General features: G+C 42.5%; 1 protein-coding gene across 3 annotated transcripts in view; it reads left to right on the forward strand.

Moving 5' to 3' along the window:
- Positions 1–24,426, forward strand: part of LOC8042160 (protein Aster-B) — a 121,786-nt gene that overhangs the window by 58,191 nt on the left and 39,169 nt on the right. For all 3 annotated transcript variants that reach the window (XM_040502836.2, XM_040502837.1, XM_040502838.2), the window contains 5 exons: positions 2,951–3,031; positions 8,628–8,886; positions 17,902–18,081; positions 21,192–21,276; positions 22,526–22,629. In XM_040502836.2, coding sequence (XP_040358770.1) covers positions 2,951–3,031; positions 8,628–8,886; positions 17,902–18,081; positions 21,192–21,276; positions 22,526–22,629 — 709 coding nt within the window. The remainder of the gene's footprint in view (positions 1–2,950; positions 3,032–8,627; positions 8,887–17,901; positions 18,082–21,191; positions 21,277–22,525; positions 22,630–24,426) is intronic.

The following is a 24,426-nucleotide window of genomic DNA, read 5'->3' on the forward strand; positions in this document are numbered from 1 at the left end:
GAAGCTTTCCGGTATCGCTCCAGAATGTTACCGAGCCCGGCGCATATGCACTAGTCAGGTTTTAAAGCCTGGCAGTTTTCTAGAACCTCTCGTACTCACCTTGCCGGAATCGGCCAATCACCATTGATCATGTGACCTTTCCACCTGCCAGAAAACGTCAAGCTTCGCGGTCAAATTTTTGGGATTTACTAAATCTGGTGACACCCCCCTGACGAGCAAAGAATGTTTCACACGAGAAAGTTTCTTCAAGCAGCATTCACGGCTTTGCGCTGCTCTGGGCGATTGGTGTTCCTGTGCCGGACGCTGAAGTGTCACGCCCCTTTCAGCTTTTCCTTTTGGTGCCTCCAGATTTTGCCACCGCAGAACAAACATTCCGATAGCCGTCAAATTCGTGTTTTTATTTCTTTTTTTATGTTCGCTCTTTATTTCTTTGAAGAAAATCCTCGATAGGGGAAGTCAAATCCTTGATAGGAGAAGTCAAATTGATGTTCTTTTCTTGGACTTCAGCAAAGCTTTCGATAAGGTGCCTCATGAACAACTGCGTTTTAAACTTGAACAGCTTGGTCTTCCACATGGTTTTGTTAATTGGATTGCTGCATACTTATCACATTGCACACAGTCTGTTTCCGTCAGAGGTTGCATCTCTCCAGTTCTGCTTGTAACGTCAGGGTCCCCGAAGGGAGCGTTTTAGGTCCTCTTTTGTTCTTGGTGTACATAAACAATATTATATCAGTCATTGACGCAGGTGTCCATAAATGTTTTTTTGCAGACGATTGCATTATTTAAAAAAAATTAATTCGAGCTTGGATCAGCTATTGTTAGACCATAGTTTGCATTCCATTGTATCATGGTGCGATACCTGGAAATGAAGCTTAACTCTGCTAAATCAACACTTTTATGTATTACAAAAAAAGCAACCCTTTGAATACATTTATAATATCACGGACACCCCGGTTAATCTCGAGCAGGAATGTAAATATCTTGGTTTAGTTATACTGGACACACTTTTATGGTCTCCTCATATAAAACATATCTGTACCTCGGCCTCCAAGAAGTTGGGTTTCATTAGAAGAAAGTTGAAAGACGCTCCGATTCAGGTTAAGCTACATGCTTCTTATTCATTACTCAGATCCAAGTTGGAGTATGCAAATGTCGTTTGGGATCCATTCACGGAGGAAGATATCCGGAAGTTGGAGATGGTGCAACGTCGAGCGGTTCGATTTATTTACGGAAAGTATAAAAGGCTTAATTCACCGTCTCAACTTATACAGGCTAACGGAATACACACCCTTCAGGTCAGAAGGAAACTTGCTTGGTTGAAATTCTTGTTTCATCTTCAACAAGGACAGACTCACATAGACCCATTGCAATATATCTCCCCTTTAGCGTCAAGGATTACGCAACACAGACATCAGTTTACACTAACACCCATTTTTGCACGTACTAACATATTTAAGTTTAGCTTTTTCCCCCACACTATTAGCGACTGGAACAATTTACCTCTGGAACTTTTTACCGACACCAACTTTGTACAAGGTTTTGAACGTCTTGATAATTAGCATGTTTGCTTCGTACATTGCTCCACCTTCATCCTTTTCGCATATGGGCATTAAGATTGTATAAACCTTCATGTTACATCTGGATAAGTCATTTTGTATTAGTGCATGATTGAATTACATGCTGCTTGATGCTTGCTGTTCCCCCCCCCCCCCCCCTTTTTTTAAATATATATATCCTGTATATTTGCTAGTTAGTTGTTGTAAACCTTTTAATGTTGTGTTATTTGTTTGTTGTTGTATGTGTAAATGCATATGTTGTACCCCACTCCGACTTGGGCCTTCAATGGCCTGTAGTATCCTCTAAATAAAAAAAAATAAAAAAAGAATAATGCTTATACTCTGCTCACCCTTAAGCTGAGGCTGCAGCCAAAGCTACAAGCATGAGCTAGCCCGCACTCCTGGCTTTGAGACGCGCATTCCTAGAGCGAGTGCTCGTTCTGCGGAAGAACGCTTCAAAGAAGCGACCTTGAGCTCGCATGGTTGTGGTATTAGCTGCAGTCTCAGCATAAGAGTGAATGGGGTACTAGCAGCAAGAAAAGAACACCCACACAAAGAATTTTTAGCCCCTTAGAATATTTAGATTTCCTTCGTTTTTTACCTTATGATGTCCCACGATGGATGCTATGAGTTACCCAAGACAATTCATAGCTCATAGCGTGTCGCATGACTTCACACTTTCCACGTTGCACCACCCAGACGGAAGGGCACATGACACCCTCCAAGCTATAAATTGGCTCCAGTGGCTCACAGTGTCCTTTGCGGTTCATTGTAAAGTGAATCAAAATATAGAAACGTACGCCACCACGCCGACTTGCCGACCCCAAGTCGTGCTGCACATTGATGTGAAGTATTTTTGTTTGTTTCAATATTATTGAACTGTCTCCAGGTCACTTCCGTTTGTTTGACACCACCGTCGAGAATATTAAATGGACTTTTTGCTGCCAACCGTGAGAAGGCGCAGCGCACATTTTATTACGTCAAATCGTTTTCCAGTGGACCGAAAACTGCTACATGAGATTACGGCTCCATTCCGGTTTGGGTTCAATATCAAATACCTGATTTCGGTGACGATTTTGTTCCGGTTCGGTCGAATATAACGGTTTTGTTCCAGCTTTTGGTTCGGGTTTGGTCGTTTGACACCCTGGTTTACATGAAAATAGCTTTGGTGGTAGCCTCCAGGTTTGTAAGTAAATCTAAAGAAAGCGGTGATATGGTACTTTGCAGTTCGCAGTCTTGTAACCGTTCCATTTTTATGACCCATGACTTTGTAGAAAGGGGGGAGAAGCGCGATTGCCTCGTCCTCTATGACTGCCTTTCATTTATGACGTCTGTAAGCTCTGGGACCCGAGCCCGGGACGCCTGTGCTACAATTGTTGTTTCTATTTCTGCAGGAAAAAGCTGGAGCCTGTGCCAGGGTCCACCCAGGGCTCCCCAACTTTGCAGATCACTCATGTGAGCAGGGAGAACATTAAGTGAGTGCCCCTCAACTTTGCTTGCAGCATTGCCACAAGTGCATTGTTGGTGGATGACCTCGAGTCGGGTGGATTGCCTTCAGGGATAGCTCAGCATGGAGGGCTGAAAGGGGCAACCATCACTCAGGTGTCATCATGGCTGCCATTTTTAGTGCACGCACCGGGAGGGGAAGCTCACCTTTTCTCTTTTTTAATGAGCGTTCAGCTGATGTGTAAAAGACACATAGTGGGTTACAAAACAATCTTTGAATGTAGGTACCAAGGTAGAAAGTACATTTGGTTAGAGACGTATATGAAACCGACTTCCACATTCTGGCAATTTTAAATGTGATAGTTCATTCTAACTTCTTTTCCAACAGCTTAACATACCTGGGGCTCCCAGCATGGCTTTTGTGCCTCCCCGTCCTGAACACCGCTGGTCCAGCTCATATTGCCGCACCCCATACTTTTGATTAAACATGTGTTAGCACACTTTAGAGCACAATAGCTAGAACAAAAGACTGGAAAAACCACTTCTGACTTGTTAGTTAGCCTTAGCGACGCTGAATAGGGAGTCTCATGAGGGGTAGCAGACTATAGGGTGACTGAAATAACCAGGCTTATTTAAAATGGTCCATAAAAATCGGCACCTGCACATAGCAATTCAAACTTTTCGTCAAAGGTGTATTTCACGGGTCGGTTTTTTCTTGTAGAGTTACAAAGCGTAGCTCCTCTCCTGTAAGAAATAGGGCCAAAAAACTTGACAGGATCAACGGCAGACAGCTAGGCAGACGATCGAGTCGAGTGGCGGGGCATGTTTGAAGCACATATTGATAAATGACGTCGGGAGTAGCTTTGGAAGGTGTAGCCGACCAGGGGAAGAAAGCAAACGACACGCAGACAAAATCCGTCGGTAGCAAGCACGCTTTCGTTATTCAACCGGCTTTTTCTTTTTTACTTCAAGTTTTACTTTTATTGTCTGCATTAATTTTTAAACCAAATGTGCACTACAAAAAGGTTATGTTCATTTTAGTAGATTACGGTCGTCGCAAGCAGTTTTGATAAGGAGGTAGCGCCATGTATCAATATGTGCGCCAAACGCACATATTGATACATGCCGCTGCTCGACTCAGTCGTCTGTGTCGCCGTCTGCTGTTGACCCTGGCAAGATTTTTGGCCCTATTTCTTACAAAAAGGGAGCTATGTTTTGTAATTTTACAAGAAATAACCGACCTGTGAAAAATACCTTTGGCTAAATATTTAGATTTGTACGTGGAAGCACTGATTTTTACGGCCCATTTTAGGTTGTGCCTGGTTGTTTCAGTCACCCTATTCGCGACTCCAACTAACTATAGGTGGCGCCACTCATTTTCCAAAATGGCGGTTATAGTGAGGGTCGGAGATGCGTGCCGCTGCTGAGCCTGTCTAGTGTGCGGGCTTCACTGAGCGACACAAATTATTTCTGGCAATATGAAGAAGCTAGGGTGTTATGAGCGCTGGTCACCTCCTTATTCTGAAAACAAAAAGGGTGTTTACCGTAATACTTATTCCAGGAGACACGTTTTAATTCTGGAGCGAAACCGAAACTAACCACTATTTTGGATTTAATTTCTTAATATAGGTCTTAAATTTGGATTCTTTCTTAACTCAAGATGTTTGCCACATGGTAATTATTTAGTTAGACAAGTTGTTCGCAGAAACTTTATTTTGTGACATACATGTTCGATCCAGGCTGATATTTTTAGTTGTTGTAGTTGTTGAAAAAATCAGTGCTGATATTTGTGCGTTCTCGCTGCCTTTTCTCGCTCAGATAATTTCCATGGAAAATAATGAACTGCGGGCCTTTTAAGGGGTTTTGGGGTGTTTAGATGATTAATTTTTTTAACATTATTCCCAGCACAAGAATAAGAGAATAATTCCAATTTTTACAATAGGTCCACAAAACGTATAAAGTAACAAACGCTGTTCTCACTGCAACAACCCAAAGACGGAATCCGAGTCAGACAGCTGAAGTGTGTGTGTGTGTGTGTTTTATAGCAACGCGTGACACTTTATATTGCATTCAGTGTTTGACTGTTTGTCTGTCTTAAGAACGATGCCCGAGTTTTTCATATGCTAAAAAGAAAACAAAATTATACCTTTCTGGAAAGAGTATTATGGTTAAATAACATCATTTCGTGATCTTGGCATTAATTGGGGGCATGCATTGCCGCGATTTGTATCGATAATAATAATATTAAAACTCAGATTTTTTAATGCGTAATTTTTCAAGCTCTAATATAATTTGTTGCTTATGATCTAATTTCAAACGTGCGAACAAATATGGCAATCAAAAGTGTGGTCATTATCATCACTGGTGCTAATTGCAGCATTTTTAATTACCAAGTAATAAAATAAAAATGGTGTAAAATCAATTAAAACATTCTAGCTAATGTGAGAAATCCATGTAAAAATACATTAAGACTTTTGACAATCAGCAAAACGTCCAAAAGCGCCGCCAATATCCCTCCAAACCAAATGCCCAAAAATTAAAAAAAAAATTAAAAAAATTTTTTTTTTTTTTTTTTATAACATTTAGTTACTTCCATTTTTACGCTCCGTCGATTTGCCAATCTCAGCCTTTCCAGTTAGAAGGAACGCCTACCAGCTTGCACGTCTGCTCACTGCAGCACGTTTCGTTGACGTTGGAAGCCGGTGAAACAGTAGTGAGTTTTAGTATTGCGTATACGAGCGAACGCAAGCGCTGTGTGTTTGTGTTAGCCTTGCGTATTCCACCAGCGCGTGCACGGAGCCCGAAATTGCTGTCTTGGATGGTGCATGGCGATGAGGCGCACGCACAACGTGGGGCATGCAACTCTAATGCAAACACACACCGCTTGCGTTTGCTTCTATGCGCAATACTAAAACTCTCCAGTAAGGTACAATCCCACACTGACTACAGCACTACATTGGGACAGTGAAGAGCGTTGTTTGCATTCGGAAATGACATTTCGCGAGCCTTGATCGTGAGCAGTTCCGCCGTGCCCGCTGAGCAGGAGAATCGGTGGACCCTCACTAGAGCACTTCCCGTTTCCGCCGCGGAAGGGCGAGCGTGGAGCTGGAGACGCAAATATAAAATATGTACATTCGGTTTAGAATGCTACTTAGCCGTAATGCATTTTGTCAAATCTACTTTTGAGCAATGAAAAGCATGCAGTTTTCATATCATAACAGCCTGTTGGTGACTGTTGGGTTCCACACAATCAAAGTTAGTAAAAATTGTTTATAAAAATTAAAGCTTACCTGTAAAGGTTTTATAAATATCGCAGCAATATCACCTTGATGTTGGCACACAACTGGAAAAAAATGAAAATAGGTGAAGAGCAAAACCAAATAAAAAGATGAAACGGGAATGCTGACAGCACAAGTGTTGCAGCACTGACCAAAAAAGAAGAGGGAAGTAACCTTGGCACTGCTAAGTCAGCTGACTGACTGGAGAGCTGGTGGTAAGGGAAGCAAAAATGAAAAGGTGAAGCAGACTTTGTATTATGCTATTAAAAGTAAAAGAGCATGAAGAAACAAATATAGTCAGACTGCTCAAAGGAGAAGCACTGTTACCAAAAAACAGATGGACGATGCTGCAGGCATTGTCCAGAATAAGTAGAGGTGTTAGCGCAGGGGTGGCCAAGCTGACCCAGCCTAAGAGCCGCAAACGAAACCACGAAGCTTCCAAGAGCCAAAGGGGGGGTGGGGAGACTTTTGTTCGGAGCAATAAACGAAACCATAGGTGTTGGCTACGAGGGGGGGGGGGGGGGCATCGGGGCTTGTACCCCCCCCTGGCGAGATCTGGGGGGGCAGAGCCCCCCCCCCCCTCCAGGCCATGATCCTTACTTGTCTTGTTAATGAGCGTTTGACCTGATATTCTGTAGCCGCAGGCTTTATTTCCATGTATTAAAGAGAAAAGACTCGTAGCCGAGTGGATTGCTGCTTCAGAAGCACAGGGGCCTGGGTTCTACCCCCACAACTTTGCAGCTGGCACAAGCATTTTGTTTTTCAGATTCGTGCTCGCCGGCGCATGCGCCGTGGTACCGGCGAGGAACACACGGCTACGCTTGCACGGTGATTGACATTGACACACAGCGACGGACACATGGCGATATACATAAGCTGTAAAATGTACCCCCTAAAATAAACCGCTGATAATTGCTGGTGGAAAAAAAATTGCGCAGAAAAGCACTCCCCCCCCCAGGGAAATGGAAAGTCTACGCTGCTGAACGAAACTCAAACTATTTTCAATCTATCCGAGTCAAAAGCAGTCCAACTGTACGTAAGGTAACAATAACACACGACTACCAAATCGCAACCCGTCTTTCGATTTAAAACGCATTCCATTTCTCTTTTCGGGAAAGTGCTCATGTGGCCGAGAGGGAGGCGGGGAAAGGGGGGGGGGGTAGGGGAGGGAGTTGCGAGCCGCACTTTAACACGTGAAGAGTCGCATGTGGCTCGCGAGCCGCAGCTTGGCCACCCCTGTGTTAGCATGTGCTCAGTGCATAAAGAGAAGAGAATGAAAAATTTGCTTGCCGACAGGAAGGGAGGGTATTGAACCCAGAGCTGCGGCTAGTGAGCGGGTGGACAACTACTAAATTATCTACATTGTTATTGCACATTTTCTTCTTGCTACACATGACTCGTGAAGCAGAATGCAGGTGTTAAGGTGTTGTTTGTGATGATTCAAATATGAATTCATCCTGGGATATAGCTATGAAGTTTTTTAAGCATTGAGAAGCTTCTTTCCCCCGATAGCAGCGTATTGGTATCATGAAAACGCAAGTAGCATTTATACTCTGTCATCTCAAGAAAAAGCAGGCTTGGTGAATAGCTCATACGCTGCACGATGTAGTTATTACGAAGGTTTGGTTGCCGGAGAAAGAAGCAATTCTATTTGCCTGCAAAACATATAAGCAAGTTTCGATAAAACAGTACCGTGAACCTGTGCCCCTCAAGCGTATTGTTCTCTAGGCCCATTTTACTCTGCCCCACACTTCCCCAGCTACTTTTTGCCCCATCTTTGTCATAGTCCCATTTTTAACACAGAATATGTTTTATGAGCTGATTTCCAGGGCATTCTGTAACGTTCGGTTAAAACTTTCGGCTGTGACGACACCGAAAAGCGTTAACACCCATAGGGAACCATATAAAAATATTTTGGTTCTGCAGCAGTATTTGAACTTGACACCTTGATTGTGAGCCAAGTGCCTTACACTTGCATGCCATGCATATTTTCTTGGGAGGCCTGTCATACATTTCGTGTTACCCTTCTTTGTCAGCATGATCAACCTTGTATAACTTTCTTGTCACCACCCCATTTTTTTGTTATGGCCCCATTTTTTTTTTGTTACAGCCCCATTATTTTTTGTTACAGCCCCATTTTTTTTATCACTCCCCCATTCTTGTTGTAGCTTAATTTTTACTCAACTCCTTTTTGCCTCAGCTTCATTTTGCGTGGGAGTGGAATGGAGTGAAGAGGGCAGTAGACCTGTTTCACCTGGGCCTACGGTCCCTCTCACTCTCTACCGTCAAGCCCAGCTCCCCCCTCCCCCCCCATTGGGCCATGCTGAGCCCCGGCCCCCGTGTGCAGGTGCCCGAGCCCCACGCCTTCCAGCCCCAGCCAGAGTCCCCAGCTGGGTGTGCCCAGCGAGGCGAGCTCTGCACCCGTCGGGGGCGGACCCCCGGTCCTGGGCCTGTGCTCAGGCTCCGAGCCGTCCCTGGGCTCATCATGGCGGAGCAGCTCGTCCGAGGTCCAGGACGGGGTCCAGCCACCCCAGTTCCTGCTTGGGCTTGCGGAGAGCCAGGGCTCGCTGGACCGGGCCTCTGACTCTTCCGGAGGTCGCTCTCAGGTCTGTCCCTTTGCGGTGGCTGGATGCCTGTTGGTGCACCGAAATGTTCCTCCGAGCTTACTAGTACAGCGTTCATGCCAGATGAGACGGCGGTGCACCGGGTCCCGGAAGAAGGCCGACGAAGTGCCACCCGACACTTCCAATTTTCCGGACGGTTCTTCGCAAAACGTTTTCTTCTTCCCTTTGGTAGCATAAACAACCATAGACCCCCAAACCCCCTGCCCCCTGGGACAAAGAGAAGATGCTTTGTGCTGGTTTCAACCAGATGATTTTCTTTCTTTCCCATAAACCTGGTTAACTGCAAACACGATTTGGCCACTGATCAACTCTTATGTTGCTGGAAGCATTGCACTAGTGTTAAAAGGAACCCACTGTGTGGATGGATGGATAGACGTCAGTGACCAACGCTTTGTGTTGGGCAACACCTTGCCCCACTAAGCCTAGAAATAGTTACGCCTTCCTCCTTGTCAAGTTCTGTCTTTGTCAAGCTGTTTAAGCCGTTAATTTTTTTGTGCGAGAGTTTGCACAAAGTTGTTAATTTAGCCTGCAAGCATGTTTGCTTTCACCCATTCTACATTTATGCAAGTCACCAGTGCTGACTTTCAGTGAAAAACGCTTTACTGAAAGGCTGTCTTTTAAGTAAGGAGATTGTGCCTTGTGCTGTGGCAGAGTAAATTAAAGTTCCCTTTACTTAAGGGGTTTTGTCATATGCTATAATAGTGAGTCAGCATCAGCAATCATTGTAACTAGGAGTTTATTTCTTTTTCAAATTTGAGAATTTTTTTTTTTTTTCAGGGTTAATTTTTTCTTGCAGATTCAATGTTTTTTTTTTTGTGTGTAAGTTGGTTAAAAGGCAACTCCGCTCAATTCCGAAAATTTCGGAATAATTAGTGATTTTGCATTAAAAAGCCCTAGTACAAGACACTACGTCATTTGCTTCGCGAAAAATGGGATATGTATTTTTCAATCTAATTTTAAACACAAGCAGAAACAGACGGAGCCAAACTGAAACTTCGGCTCCGTCCGAAGATTCAGTTTCGATCACGTGGCTTGAAATTTCACGTGATTTTCTACACAATGATGGACGGGATTGGTGAAGAGCACGGTGCATCTGCACCATGCTCTTCACCACGTTTTGGTGTCTACGACATTCGACGATGTCTGCACAACTGCAGCATCAGTCTGCACACGTGGTATTCATAGTGTGGACGAAACTCCGAGAGACTAATCACAAAGGTTGAGACGACAATGGTGGTTGTGATGTGGGAGGCGGCGGGAATGCGGCGCGGTGGCTCCCAAGAAGCGCACTGTGTAGACGCACAGTGCGCTCAGCGGTGTCCACGTGATTGGCGTAATGCCAATCATGGGGACATTGCTAAGCGCAGAGAAGAAACATTGCTGACGTCACCCGTTATGCTTGCCCGGAGAAGTAAAAACAAGCAAAAGGGCAGGCAATGGTGATGATGTTTAGCTCAATGTTAGCTATGGCTATGCCGTAGCCTTGACTGCGCTGTTGGTTGCGCCTCAATTTGTTTGCTCTATAGTCAGCCAATTTCGGCAACTTGGCAAGTTGCAAAGCTTGCCAGACCATTTAAGGTTTTAGACAGAACTACGTCATAATATTTGACGTGTGGTCTTCCTAGGTGATACTGAAAACAACTGCATTGTTTAAAAAAAAAGAATGAAGCAAAGTTTCCCTTTAAGTTATAAGCAATTTACACAAAAAACACTAAATTCAAAAAAAAAAAAAAAAAAAAAACTATGTTGAAAAAAAAAAGTAACTCTGAAAACGCGGAACCCTAATTATAACATACCATGAAGCAGTTGCAACTCTCCCAGTACTCTGTAGTCAGTGACATATCAAAGGCTCAGTAAATTCTCTGCACAAGCTTCTTGCCTTCGATGACTCTTTGGCGCATGTTCAGCCTGGCAGAAGACAGCGAGCAAGTGCTGCAGGCAGAGCTTCTACTGCATTCTTAACCTTTCACTGAATGAATGTAGATAGATCTAAGCAGCAGAATAAAAGAAAAAGAGTGTGCAAAGCTTCTTTCTACATACTTTTTCTTGACGGGGAAAGAGCGAGAGAGCTGAGGCCCCCCTCAACCACCTTCTCCTTTTTACTCAGTAGTGTGGAGCCTCAGCCCCATTTAAGTCGTGCTAGCTTTACTCGCATTGCACAAAAGAGCCGACTTGGAGTACACCTTTCCACATCTTCTGTGTTGGTTACAGTCCTCGCCCGACCTCAACTCTGAAAACTTTGTGATCACAAAAGCTTATGTAACGTGATCACAAAAGCTTTAATTGTATTTGGTTTTTGGGTAAGAAACAGCAGGGAAATAACTACTGTGCAGGAAAGTACTTCCTGCATAAAAATTAGTGTTTATTTTTTTTTTCCTGTCTTGTCAGGTTATTGTCAATCTGCACAATTTGGAGAAAAAAAAATGGGGAAAAGGGGTGGCATTTGCATTTGAGCCAGTAAATGATTGTGGGGTTTGTCGTTTGAAGCTGTTTACACGATAACTTAATTTTCTGTGTTTTCAAAGAGTGTCTACAGAAGCTTGTAAGAGTGTTGATAATTTCTTGTTTAGGCACAAAGCAGTTTTCCAGATACGAGATAATGCAAAGACTTCCAAGTGTCGTATATCTTGCTTCTTTTTCTTTACTCCTTTCTTCCATCTTTTTTTTTTCCTTTATTCCCGAGAAAGCAGACTTTGAGATTGCATCAAATGTACACAATAGCTTAGCACCACATCAACGCAACCACTGCTAAGGATCGTTTGTTTTTCATTTTTTTTTCAATCCCTTCAAACCATCATTAAGCTCCACTGTTTGTTTCCAGTCCCAGCCATTTCCTTTGGGATTCAGGGTCAACAGCCCCCCCCCCCTCCCCCCTCTCGCCCTTCCTGTCAACTTAAACTCCCTCCAACTTCCTTCTTTGTAATCATCACCACAACAAATTTGTCCTTCCTCCAACCCAGAGGGATGGACTCCTCACCATGAAACACCCTTTTCAAATATCCCCCACAAGAATGGCAACACCAGTTTGACTTATTGGACACCTTTCTTCAATTTGAAATTTTTTTTTTAAGCATTTCCTCTATAATGTTTTTGAAGAAGGACAACCTTAAACTCTTTTCTTCTTTTTTTCTTTGTCTTCCACTGAAGCTTTTTTTTTTTTTTTTTTAATTCGGATTTGCATTATTGTAATGCAGATTAGAAGTTTATAGTTCTGACCAAATTTACATAGAGCACTTGGAAATTCATTTATAATATTTTGAACACTCGTGCCAAAATCTTGACCTGAAGCACTTGAGATGATTGATTTTTCTCACATTAAGTAAGTAGGAGTTGTGATTGTGTCGTCCTTTTTGATTTCTGAGGTTTGTTCTGAATAATCATCATTTTAAATGTATGAGCTGTTTCTTAATTAGCATACTGCAGTTGAATTTTTAACTAGATATTTATGTTGATCACCTCATTCTTTACTAAATAAATGCAAAATTATAGGCATCAACAATGTGATTACAGTTTAATAGGACCTTTTCAAATTCTATTACAATTTATGGCAAAGTACTAAGCATGGTGGCAATCACAAGGTTGTCAAAATTAAAAATGTCTATCAAGATAGAAAAAAAAAAAGAAAATGAAGCACACTGTCTTTGCAATGAAACTGCTTTCTTTCTACTAGTTCAGAAAGAAAAAGAAAAAAAAAATCAGAAAGGTCATCTTCAACATTAAATAGAAAACATGATTTTCCTTTATTTATTTGAGACTCAGTATCTTTGAGATCTGCTCTTACAAAAAGAAGTGTCTTGAGCATTTGACTAAAAACCCAGAGACTAGAACGAGAAGGGACAAACAAAGTCTTAAGATTGAGACTTTGTGTTGGTTGGTCCTTTCTCGTCCAAGTCTCAGAGTAGTCAGATGTTTAACCACCAACAGCTTGTTTGCGCCCTAAACTTTTGTCTCAAGCATGCAGTTTCTATAGGGTGGCCATTGCTCATATCTTATTTATATCAAATCTGATCAAAGTGCCCTATGATTACACTTCGTTTATGCAGACCGGTACAGCTACTTCGTGTAAGGTAGCGATTGTTCAAACAAACGTCTGGGTCCTTCCAGTTTTAGCCATGCTTTTTTGTCATCAATATCTTAGTTAAGTGCTGTCTTTCAAGGACGTTTTTCTTCTTATCATTCTGCAGTTGGAACAGCTCTGCTAGTGTATGAGGCTGCCTATCTGTTCGCTGGTGATTGCAGTAGAGCGGAGAAGATTATCATCCACTCATAGTTATCTGCCAGTTCCTTGACCCAGCCATGTGATTGGGATTGCTTTGGAAGAGGAGCACTGGCACTTGTTAAAGAGAAAAGAAATTGTAGATTGTAGGTTCCCAAAAGAATGCAAGTAAGGTTAGTAACTTCTATAGCTTTTGTGAAGAACCAAGCAGACTATTTTGTGACATTTGAATATATAATAAGATTGAGGTTTGATACCTGTCGCAATAGTCTTGCGCAAAGTTGAGACGATGACCCTGCAGTTGGTTCCAGGACATTTCATTGAACGCCGTTTCATCAAAAGCTGTTTTATTGAACGCCGTTTCATAGAAAAAAAAAGGATATTTCATCAAATGCCGTTTCACTGAGTGCCGTTTCATAGAACGCCGTTTCATTGAACACCGTTTCATTCAACACCGTTTCATTGAACACCGTTTCATTGAATGCCATTTCATTGAACGCCGTTTCATTTAATGCCATTTCATCTAACGCCGTTTCATTGAACGCCGTTTCATTGAACGCCGTTTTATTGAACGCCGTTTCATTGAACGCTGTTTCATTGAACGCCGTTTCATTGAGCTGCTGACGGCCGTTTCATTTAATATTTTTATCGCTAGTTTTTTAAGTGTGGTATGTTATGAAAATGTATAGGGCGCCTTCCTACAAGTTAATCAACTTGCCCAGCAACTCATTTTGGTTCAATTCCTTTCTTCTACAATGGGCTTTGTACAGTGTTTCTCTCCTCTGGACCCCGTTTACATCTTTCTTCCCTTTTACTACCTCTTCATTAAAACCTCAGTTGTAAGTCAGCGCTCTTTCCTTCCTGGTGTCTCTTCCTTCCTTATCTTATTTGCGCTGTTTAAGTCAATATGTCTAACCAACTCGCCCAGCAACTCATTTTGGTACAATTCCTACAGGGGTCTTTTGTCGGTTGATGACAACCCTTATGTTTTATCGCCCATTCCTTTTCTGTGCTTTTGAACTCTCGTGGCGTTTGTTTAATTAAAGGGTGACACTTTCCTTGTAGCCCATATTTTGTTTTGATTATCTTTAATTTGCTCAAAGGAAAAAAAAACTAAGTGTAGCCATGCTTATCGCTGAACTTGAGGACGTTCGATCAGTGAAGACACCGCCAGTGGTTTAACTCAGGATGCCAAGGATGATGCCAAGAAATTGAATGCCCGCTACGCAGTGAACTGTTTGTACACCAAACAACAGTGCACTGTGCCAACCTTCAGTGTGAACCGAAGATTCACATGCATAGTGCTGTTATCAACAGTTCAGTGACTGTGGATCTGGAGTCACACTTGCCTAGAAGTACATTGCACCATCCAAACTGTCTGTGTTTGAGTGGCAAGAGGGACCAGTCGAGAGAGCAGCAGGACCCATCACACCCCGCATGCACCTAAAGAGAGGGCAGGCACGTCGATAATCTAGAGACAGCATAGGGACCACTGCTTCAAAATCGCCCTAGGATACGTGTTGGTTGCTGGCTTCGTGTATAGGCAATGACGATAGCTACGCACACCCACGGACCCGCGTCTGTTTTACCTTGAATTCTATGCCATCTTGTAAAGACGAACTGTTAAACAAAAGCCTCTGACTGGGAAACTACTGCGCATAACTACCGATTCAAAGAGGTTCTAAACATAGTTTCGGTCTTCAAGGTCAAGTATGACTTTCGAGGTGAGCTAGAAAGAGGGCAATCAGTTTGTCAAGTCATTCCATTAGTTGTTTTTTTTTCTATCGCTTTTATAGTATAGCAAAGAAAGGCCACCTATATTTCGTTTCGCCACAATCCAAAGTGCAGCCGAGGCTATGACCAATGGAGCCCAAACGAGGAGCGCAATAAATGCAATGTCACGACATTTGTCATCCTTCTGTGCATGTACTATCTTCGATCAAACCAACCAAGCGCAAAATATGCACGCGGACTCTGTAATCTTTGGAATCTTCATTGAAACATTCATCAGCCCAAAAACCCGACAAAATATAATCATCTTTGCAAACGCAAGAAAAAAAAAAAAAAATTAAAAGGATAGAAGTGATAAATCAGAAATTATAAAAACATTACACTTCGCAACAATGAGGGTATGAAAAATGTCACGTGAGTTCATTGTTGCATACTTGAATTTCTGAAAGCTATTTTACTTTGAATAAACCATTCAATGAAACAGCATTCAATGAAATGGTTTTAAACGGCTTCGATGAAATGGCATTCAGTGAGCATTCAATAAAATGTCCGGTCCCACCTGCAGTTTATCTGTCCTGCATAAAAAGGCTTTGCTGTAGGTGGGGTATTTTGAACTTTTTTGAGTTTATTTGTGATGTGGCTGAAAATGCTTATCTAGAAAAGAAACGGAACACAAAAGTAGCAAAGGCTGGTTTGAAAAACTTGAAAAGGGGGTCTTGTAATGGATGTCAGAATATCAGCCATTGTTCTAATGAGAATCTTTGCTTTTAGTGAAGTATTTTGCCTTACCTTTTTCTATTCAAAAACAGATGCATGGCAAGACATGTTTTATGTTGGGGTTAAGAGAAAGTAATGGCACTGCCATCTCTGAGCTTAGGCAAACTTGCACTGTTCATCCATCCCATTTTGCTTGGGCAATAAACTCTTTTCATTGCCATTGCTGACTTTTTTTATTGCTAATTCTTACCCTCCAATGTTACTGAAAATAAAGCTTCTTTTTGCTTTATCTTTTTTAATTTTATTTTTGTTATATGCATGTCTAGGCATATAAGGTGAATTGGAATGATTGTTGGGATTTCTGTGAGCTATAATTTTCAAACTGGAAACAACAAGATAAAATGCTTATGGAATCCACAAGTGTAACTGAAAGAGCTTTATCACCTCCTAATTGCAAAGAAGCCTGTCTAGTTAATTTTTTGGGGCTTTTTGAAATTTCTTTTTAATTCAATCAACTCTTTTCTGCAAAGTGCTCTGTCTTCCTGTTACTGCTCAACACTACCAGTTTCTTGAAATTGCTTTTTATTCAGTGTCAGATAGCATTATCTAAGGGTGGATCTTTTCACTAAAGAGTTTCATAAGGACACTGCATTTGATAACAAACTTTGCTCCGAGAGACCAAGGTGCACCAATTGCTTTCTCTCGAGCAGTCGGCCCTTTAGAATACGACATCATATTTTCATACATGCAATAATGAGGCAAATGCAGTATTGCTAAGTAAAGCTTGTTGAGTTTCTTTTGTATTCTTTCATATTTTGTTGCTTCCGGTTTAAAAATTATAAATAGGATTCCGTTTTTTTGTTTTGCTTTGTTTTTTTTAATTGTGAATGTTTCTTCTGGTTTTACCTTTTCTCACTGATGTGGTATTTTTAGTGTAAATGCAGTGGCAGAAAAAGAACAAACAATTGCCATTTATCGGGTAACAATGTGGAAGAAAACGGGATATGGTCGTGCCCAAGCTCTTGAGAACATGCACGTGACCGTGACCAGGGACCCAAGTACTTGAAAAATGCCAGGGTACTGATAAGACAAGGGAACGTGATAAGCAATGTGGTTCCCTAAACAAAGAGGCAGCCTCCTGGACAGTTCAGTGTGGGCAGCGTTCTTATTCAGCGCAAAATAAAGTTGTAGATAAAGATCCCTTTCATGAAGCTCAAGTATTTCTTTGTCAAAAACAGCCCCAATTTTTTTTTTTTTTTTTATGGGGGGGGGGGGGGGGGGGGGTTACCTGATTTTTTTTATAAAGCCAGTTCGGGTTTAATTGGTACTCACCGAACGAGAACACAGAACTCTAGTTATAGGCAGGATTCTGTGTTTTCTGAGTTTATTTCTTGTGAAATTTGGAGGGTGTTTTTTCTGAGTTTATTTTCCGCTGAAAAATCAGGGTTTATTGGAGTTTATTTTTGTTAGATTTCCAATTCTCTGAAATTCAAGGTTTAATTTTACTCTTTTTTCAGTTTTTCAAAATTCAAAGTAAAAAAGAAAAGACAGACTTAAAGATACTCTAAATTAATTAGAACTCACCTGTATAGTATGATATATCTGCATCTGCATTTGGCTTTGGTGCTTTGCCATTTTCAATACTAACTATCCCACAATGAATATTGCAAAGAAGTGTTGCCTCAATACCAGTCGCTACTTTGAAATAATGAAACTCTTGGATGTAGTCCCTGGGAAGCATGGAAGCCCAGCTGACCTCCCACTCCATTGAAATATATGGTTTTATAGCTATCACTGTTCCAAAAATACTACCCCTTCTTCCTCTGAAAAGCACACAAATTGTCAGTAGTCCAAGATTTCAAAGGAAACTAAAGTGCCCCTTCCTTAAAACCACTGACCCTGTGCGTTTCTAAATTTTGTTTGTAATTTATTTTGCCACTGTGAACTCGAAATTTTGAGTTTTTCTGATAAATTTGAACTGAGAAACATTTTACCGGCGAGTGTTCTTAAAATTTTTTCGGATGTGTACGAAAACACGGAACCCTAGTTATAGGCCATGGAAACCACAACGATAACTTAGAATCACCTTGTATTGTGACTATGGTCTGGAGCCTTTTTCAAACAGTAAAGTAATGTGTGCTGACATAGAAAGTGATCATAACTGGGGTGACTCGGAGTTCTTTCTGGCACATGGATATGGTTGGAGAATAATTGCTGTGCAGTCTACAGTGCTGCGCTTTACGGCTCTACAGCATGATAGTTACTTGTGCCACCTGTGGCTCAGTGTTTCTCGGTGTTCGACGAGCGACTGAGCTCAAAGGGAACTTGTACAGGCCCCGGCCAGCACAGACGGCGCAGTGGTGGTCCTGAGGCCGAGCCCGGACCCCATGGGGGGACCCAAGGAGCGGTTGGACCCCATGTGCCGCAGTTTCGACCGCTCGGATCCCCTGAACAAGAGTGACAAGTCCTCCAAGCTCCTGGAGAAGAAGAAGAAAACTTCATCCTGGTACAATGTGAGTGCTAAAAATGCATCGGCCTCCCAGTAGAGGGAGATTGTTTGGTTGGGTTTTAAGGTGAAACCTTTATATGCCCCAGTATGGGAAAAGGCGTCGGCGTTGTTCCCGAAAGATAGCCATAAAAATATTTCATCAAGGTCAAAGCAGACACGCCTCAGCAATAAAACATAAAGAAAAGCACAACAACGCAGATGCTTTGTCACGGAAGCTGTGAAGCCAGCTGGGATGCCGCACCTACGCACCACTCAAGGTCAAAGCAGACATGCGTCAGAAATAAAACACAAAGAAAAGCACAGCAACATAGATGTTTTGTCAAGGAAGCCGAGAAGCCGGCGGGGCCGCCGCGCCTGCGCAGTGAGGGAGTGGGATGTCACCTTTGGACTATAACGCTTTTGCATTCTTACACATAAGCAACCTTAATTGCATTCGGCGTGTTTCTTTTTTTTTTTTTTTATCTATTCGCAGCTTTTGTGAAAGCAATGCCGTGTAGCAGCAACACAGAAAGAGAATCTTTTCCCCACGGCTGTCTGCTTTCGCTGCCTGGTTTTTGTAGGCAACATAGTTTCACGTGCTTCTTTATTAAGATCAACTAAATAATCACAGTTCAGCAGAGCCACAGTAAGATAACGGATGAGCAAGGACGTGAAAGCTGCTTAATGGTTTGCAATTTTCTTTGTCTGCGAGATGAAAATGTTCTTGTCCGAAACCTGTTTGGAAACCCATTGACAGGAGTAGATTTGTAAAGTAAAGATTACCACAAACATTGCTTCACCAAAAGAGTAAAGTAAAGGAGTGCTTTGAAACCATGCATTTTTAATTTGTGTATCAGAAATAATATCAGAACCCTAGGCATTTAGAACATCAGCCAATTAGGATGTTATTACTCATACTTCCAAATGTTGTCATGATGGCACAATGAGAGTCATTCAAGTCCATGGTTGCACCGCCATAGACTACTGCAATAACCCGACAGATAGCCCACCTAAAATTGAAAGCAGATCAGGCGAAAATAAGGAGCGGGCCGGCTTTCGGTGTGCAAGGAAAAAAGGTTGAAAGAATGCCAGTTTTAGATTTTGTGACCTGCGAAACTTGTAGTTGCAGGGAGGGGCTATGAACCAAAGATGACTGTCCTTCCCAATCAGCTACGTTCGCTTATCTCCTGCCATGGCTAAGTAACATTATTTCTGCCGAGTTCACCATTGGCCAGGGCCCTGCAATTACTAGAAGTGAGCTTTCGGTGTTTTTTGAAAAAAAAATAGCAAATCGTGCCAAAAATAGGGGTGGGTTACCTTTCGGGACATTGCGGTAAATTATGCGAAGTCCTCATTTTCTCACGTTACCTACTACTCTCAAAATATTGGTCATGCTAAATTTCCCCATTGCAAAAACAGTATCAAGACTTTCTGTTTCGTTCAGCATAAGCGCACATCGCACACACACATTCATATGATTGTGTGTAACTCTGTGTAGGTTCCTTTTTAATAATATCTGAAGTATTATACCCAAGTCATAAGTTGTAACGCAGGCCTATGTCAACAACTTTATTCCACGCTTTCTCCGACATTTCTTGCCAGATTGTAGTGGGGACACATTTCACCTTCACAATCCAGAGAGTCCTCGACATAACTGCCAAAATCACGCTTTCATTTGCTAACACTAGAGAATGTTTGCTGTAGACATATGATCCTGCTGATCCTGTAGAACTGGGGCATGGCAACCTGATTGTGGGCAGCCCCAACGTTTCCTCTATCTCAGGTGATAAGATATAGCTTCTTCACTTTTCCTTGGGCTGGTGGCGGTCATCACGGCCAAAGTGGTGGTGGTCACAAGTCGTTTGTATCCTAAAATTACTTGTGCTACGAAATTTTACAAACCTGATGCAGCAGGCATTAGGTTTGTAAAATTGCTTCTTTGAAACTTGAACTCAAGAATGACGTTCAAAGTTCATTAGACAGAGCCAACGTATACCCTTATCCGCACTTTGACGTCCTTCCAGAAGACAATACTTGGTTCTTTTACAATAGCTTGCCACTCTACGAAAAGGCTTGCGTGTTCTTGAAGCGCCTTCCACCTTGTGAAATTTTGTGCCCTCAAAATATGTAAACCAAAAATCAAACTTTTACCAAATCAGTGAATCGATCTGATGAAAGAAAACAATTTTGATTGCAGTAATTATTTTTTAGGGTGCCACCACATCACTCTTAGGCACTGACTAGTTCAAGGTTCTTGTCATCGAAAAAGAATTTTTCTTTTATATTGATTGTTAATTCGACGTTGCTACGTAAGAAATTTAAGATGTTTTACATGCAGAATGATTAAGTCAAATGCTTTCTTCCTCCATTTTACCTTAACAGTGCACTTGCTTTAAGTTGCAGGAATTGTGAATAAGGAAGGGGATTAGTGATAGGAACAGTTTTGATGCTACGAGACTGAAGAAACAACACAGGGTTATTCTATATTTCACTTCTGATGCTAGCTGCTATTGGGCCAATATTTGTGACCTCGTCTTGTAAACAAAACCACTACATTATCCTATTAATAGGTTTAATCATAAAGCGTAGCTGGCATACTAAGATATCTACAATGCACACAGGTTGCACAGACCGTGGAAACTTGGGATGGGTACTCAACATGTGGAGGTGCAAATTAGAAAAATATTTTTGGACAAAGAGGTTAGCACGTTTGTAACAAAAATAATTTGAATTCTTTGTTTTGTCTGTCAGGTCTCCATCCTTAGAAATAAATACCGAGCGGTGGCCTGACACATACACGTGCAAAGAGTACTAACATGGCTTCTTCTCACCCAGCTTTCTAATATCCCATCCTTGTTAAATGAAGCGAGGGAGTGCTAGTGATCTGTATTGGCTCAGGCGAGTTATATAAAGGCAACGGCAAGCTTGTACTACAGAGGCCTACAGGGCTGTGCATCCGAGTCCCAGGACCCAATAATCACTCACACAACTTATACTTCTCCCTGTCATCTCAAGCCGGCAACTAACCTGGTACTGGGGAAGGTGGGATCGGGCTGCTGTCCAAATCAAGTAGCCTCTCTAAAGATTGAGCACCTTTTTTCTTTGCTCTAACAGTCCTCTGGTCCCCTGGCGCAGATGCTGAACCCCACATACAAGTCGAGGAGTGAAGACTTCAAGAAGCTCTTCAGGGACCTGCCTGAAACAGAGAGGCTCATCGTAGGTAGGTGCAGCCCCAGACTTCCAGGCTCTATAGCTGATAGGGCTGACACCATTTAACCCTTTGACGGTCGTTGCCATACATGAATGGCAGTGTTTGCACATTTGAAAGTTTCCACCTAAATGTGAAATTGCGTGCTCCCTGAGAGGTGCTGGTTTGTAATGTTTTTGGGGAACTAAGTTATTGTGTTCACACGCAATTTCACCTTGCTCGGGCTAGTAGTATATATAGTTTTCTAAATTACATACTTTGTGCGCGGGATATTCACGAGATGGCCCCAGTGTACGTGATACACATGATATGGTGAAATGGTTGCTTTGTGTGTCAGGTGTTCTGGCGGTGGTGGCTGTCGAATTCAGCTCAGAATTTAATTCGGAGGATGAGAGCTCATCCTCCAGTAAAGAAGCTCTGTGAAGTGCCTTTGTTCAGAGTCTGATTTGGAATGTTGCGGAGGTAGATGCACCAAAATTAAACCAAATGAAGGAAAGGTGACATCAAAGTGTATAGCTTGGAAAGCCTTCCAAAAAAAGTGTGATTAGTTCAATATCTTCATGGTGGATTATCCATTCAGTTGGGATAGCGAGAGAACAAAAGGAAGAATTCTTGTAGCCATGGCGCCACTTGAGGCATATAGAGCATTATGAGAAGGTTATGATGATGATGTAATTCATGAGGGAGAGAAGGTTCATCCTGTTTTGCCAACCACTGACCATTTTACAGCCCCTTTAAAACAACATCATTGATTACGAGGTGTTATCAAAAACCATCTAATTGTTTCCTATTGTTTGCAAGGGACAGCTTGTGAGAATCTCTTTGTTTAAGAAATGTAATTTTTATTGTGGCAAAGTTTGTTCCGATTGGATTTTGTTGCAACTTAAGGTAGGAGCTGTGCTGTATGTAAGATTTTCAGTTGATGGTACCAGCAGTATTTGTATGTTTACTAGCAGTGTGAGGGCCCTTCTCAGTCTTTTGCAGTGCACTTCATGGGGACTTTCTCCTCTTTACTGCAATGAAATTATATGTGTATCTATGTTAGGTACAGATGCCCACCTGCTTGTTGATGAGAGGGGTTTTGAAAAAATGCTCTTTAGGCTTGAGATAGGAGACGATTGGAAAGCAGTTGTTGAAGAACAAAATATCTGCTAGTGTGCATACTCTTGAGTGTGCACATTAGCAGAAGAGTTCAATTGTTTAGCACTATAGTGTTGATTGAATCATCCTAAATTGTTGTTATGCCTTTCTTTCGTTACAGATTACTCATGTGCTCTTCAGAGGGACATTCTGGTCCATGGGCGCCTGTACGTCACTCAAAACTTTATTTGCTTTTATGCCAATATCTTCAGGTGGGAAACCAATGTAAGTCCTTTTTATATTTTTCTTTTTGGTTCCACCTTGCATTCTGTTGCCGTGGATTTTTTAGTTCAGTATGGAAAGTGCCGTTGTGTTGTACTCTGAGACACAATATTGAATCTTATTGGGCAGGAGAAAGAAGAGGAACATAACTACGACAATAAAATAAATAAACACACTCTCTCTGTGTAGTAAAATGTTAAGGCCCGTTCACACGATGCATTTTTCTCGCGCATCTTACGGCGCGAATGGTTGCGCCGTCTGAACAAGTCTGAAAAGGACGCGTGCATCTAAAAAAAGTTGCGCGCACACCTCGCTTCTGGAGCGAGCTTTTGCTGAAACTTTACTGAGTTTTGTCAATCACTCTGAGGGCGCCGCCAATGCCTCTGCAGGCGAGCTCTTAGAATGTGGCCGCCAATGCCGCCACATTCTAAGAGCTTGCCTGCGTTTTGACTCTTAGAATGTGGCGGGAGATGGAGAACACGACGCTGAATGGCTAATGGTGATGATGATGATGTTGGCTTTCAACTGAAGCGCCACTTTATGGTCAACACCCAAACTATTTTCGCGAGTCTAAACGTCATTGTTGTTGCACGTAGAGCGCTACGTGTAAACAAACACATTTCGCGAAACTTGAGTTTCGCGAAACTGTTGCGCGCCTAAAAAATGCATTGTGTGAACAGATCTTTAGTTCAGCTCACATGCTTCAGAGTAGAAAGCATTGGCAGATGACCTTGCATAAAGTTTTAAGGCTCATTTGCTCTATCTAAATAAATGTAGATTGAGATATACTGTCATGACCGTTTATAACGAAGTCAGTTATAACGAAATAGTGGCTATAGCGAAGCAATCAGGATTTCCCATTGCCATTTGCATACTATCAATGTATTTGTGTCTGTTTTAATCGAAGGAATTTGAGCAGCTCCCGCGGATAACGCAAAGAGAAATTTTGGGATAATTTAAAAGATACTAAAATTCGTTAAGTTTACCAAGTGGCAGACTGCCGTGCTTTGCTGCCGCAGCCGAGCAGCCACCCAGAACGGACCGCAGACGTGCTGCGTCGTTGTCTGTTCCCCTCCCCTTATCTGGGAAGCGGCTTCTCTGCATTGCACGTGGAGAAGCCGTCGTGGCGCGCCGATGTTCGGAGCGCTAGTGACAATCTACCAACGACGGAGACGACGAAGAGAGCTCGGATATAAGCGAGGGAGCAACTCCAACCATGGAGAGCATTTGCAATATAATGGCGGATGTATCCTTTGCAGATTGCCACAACATTTGGTTTTCTCGTGGCCAGCGTGGCAAGGAAATCGGGCGGAAAGGCGAACACATTTGCAGGCGGTGAATGCTTTCGACTCCTTGCAGTATGCAGCTTGTGCAAACATGGTCCATAAACTATGTGACCCTAATGGCGCAGTTGCCCCCTCTTTCAAATCTGGGCTCTCTATACTGACGAAATATGAACTTAAGCTTGAGTGCAAACCCGGTGCCGTGCGCGCTTCTGTTTGCACCATGTTCTGTGCCGGCATCGCTAGTTGGTGTGGTCTATAAGGGCGAAACACGAACTTGAGCGCGAACTCGGTGCCATGCCTGCTTCTTTGTTTACTTCGTGTTCCGCGCCGGCGTCACTAGTCGCTTTGGTCGCTTTCTGCGTGAAAGTCTAGCGGTCTAGCTTCCCTCAAGCACCGATTCGGCTACTCATCGCCACTCAATGATGGCGAGTCCCAGCACCTCGACGGGGAAGATGAGGGCAATCTCCTTGAAACAAAAGCGTTCCGCCATCCTCGACGAAGTGCGCATAGTAAA

The sequence above is a fragment of the Ixodes scapularis genome, unplaced genomic scaffold (genome assembly GCF_016920785.2).
Source record: "Ixodes scapularis isolate PalLabHiFi unplaced genomic scaffold, ASM1692078v2 PGA_scaffold0__279_contigs__length_252992795, whole genome shotgun sequence".
Classification (NCBI taxonomy): domain Eukaryota; kingdom Metazoa; phylum Arthropoda; class Arachnida; order Ixodida; family Ixodidae; genus Ixodes; species Ixodes scapularis.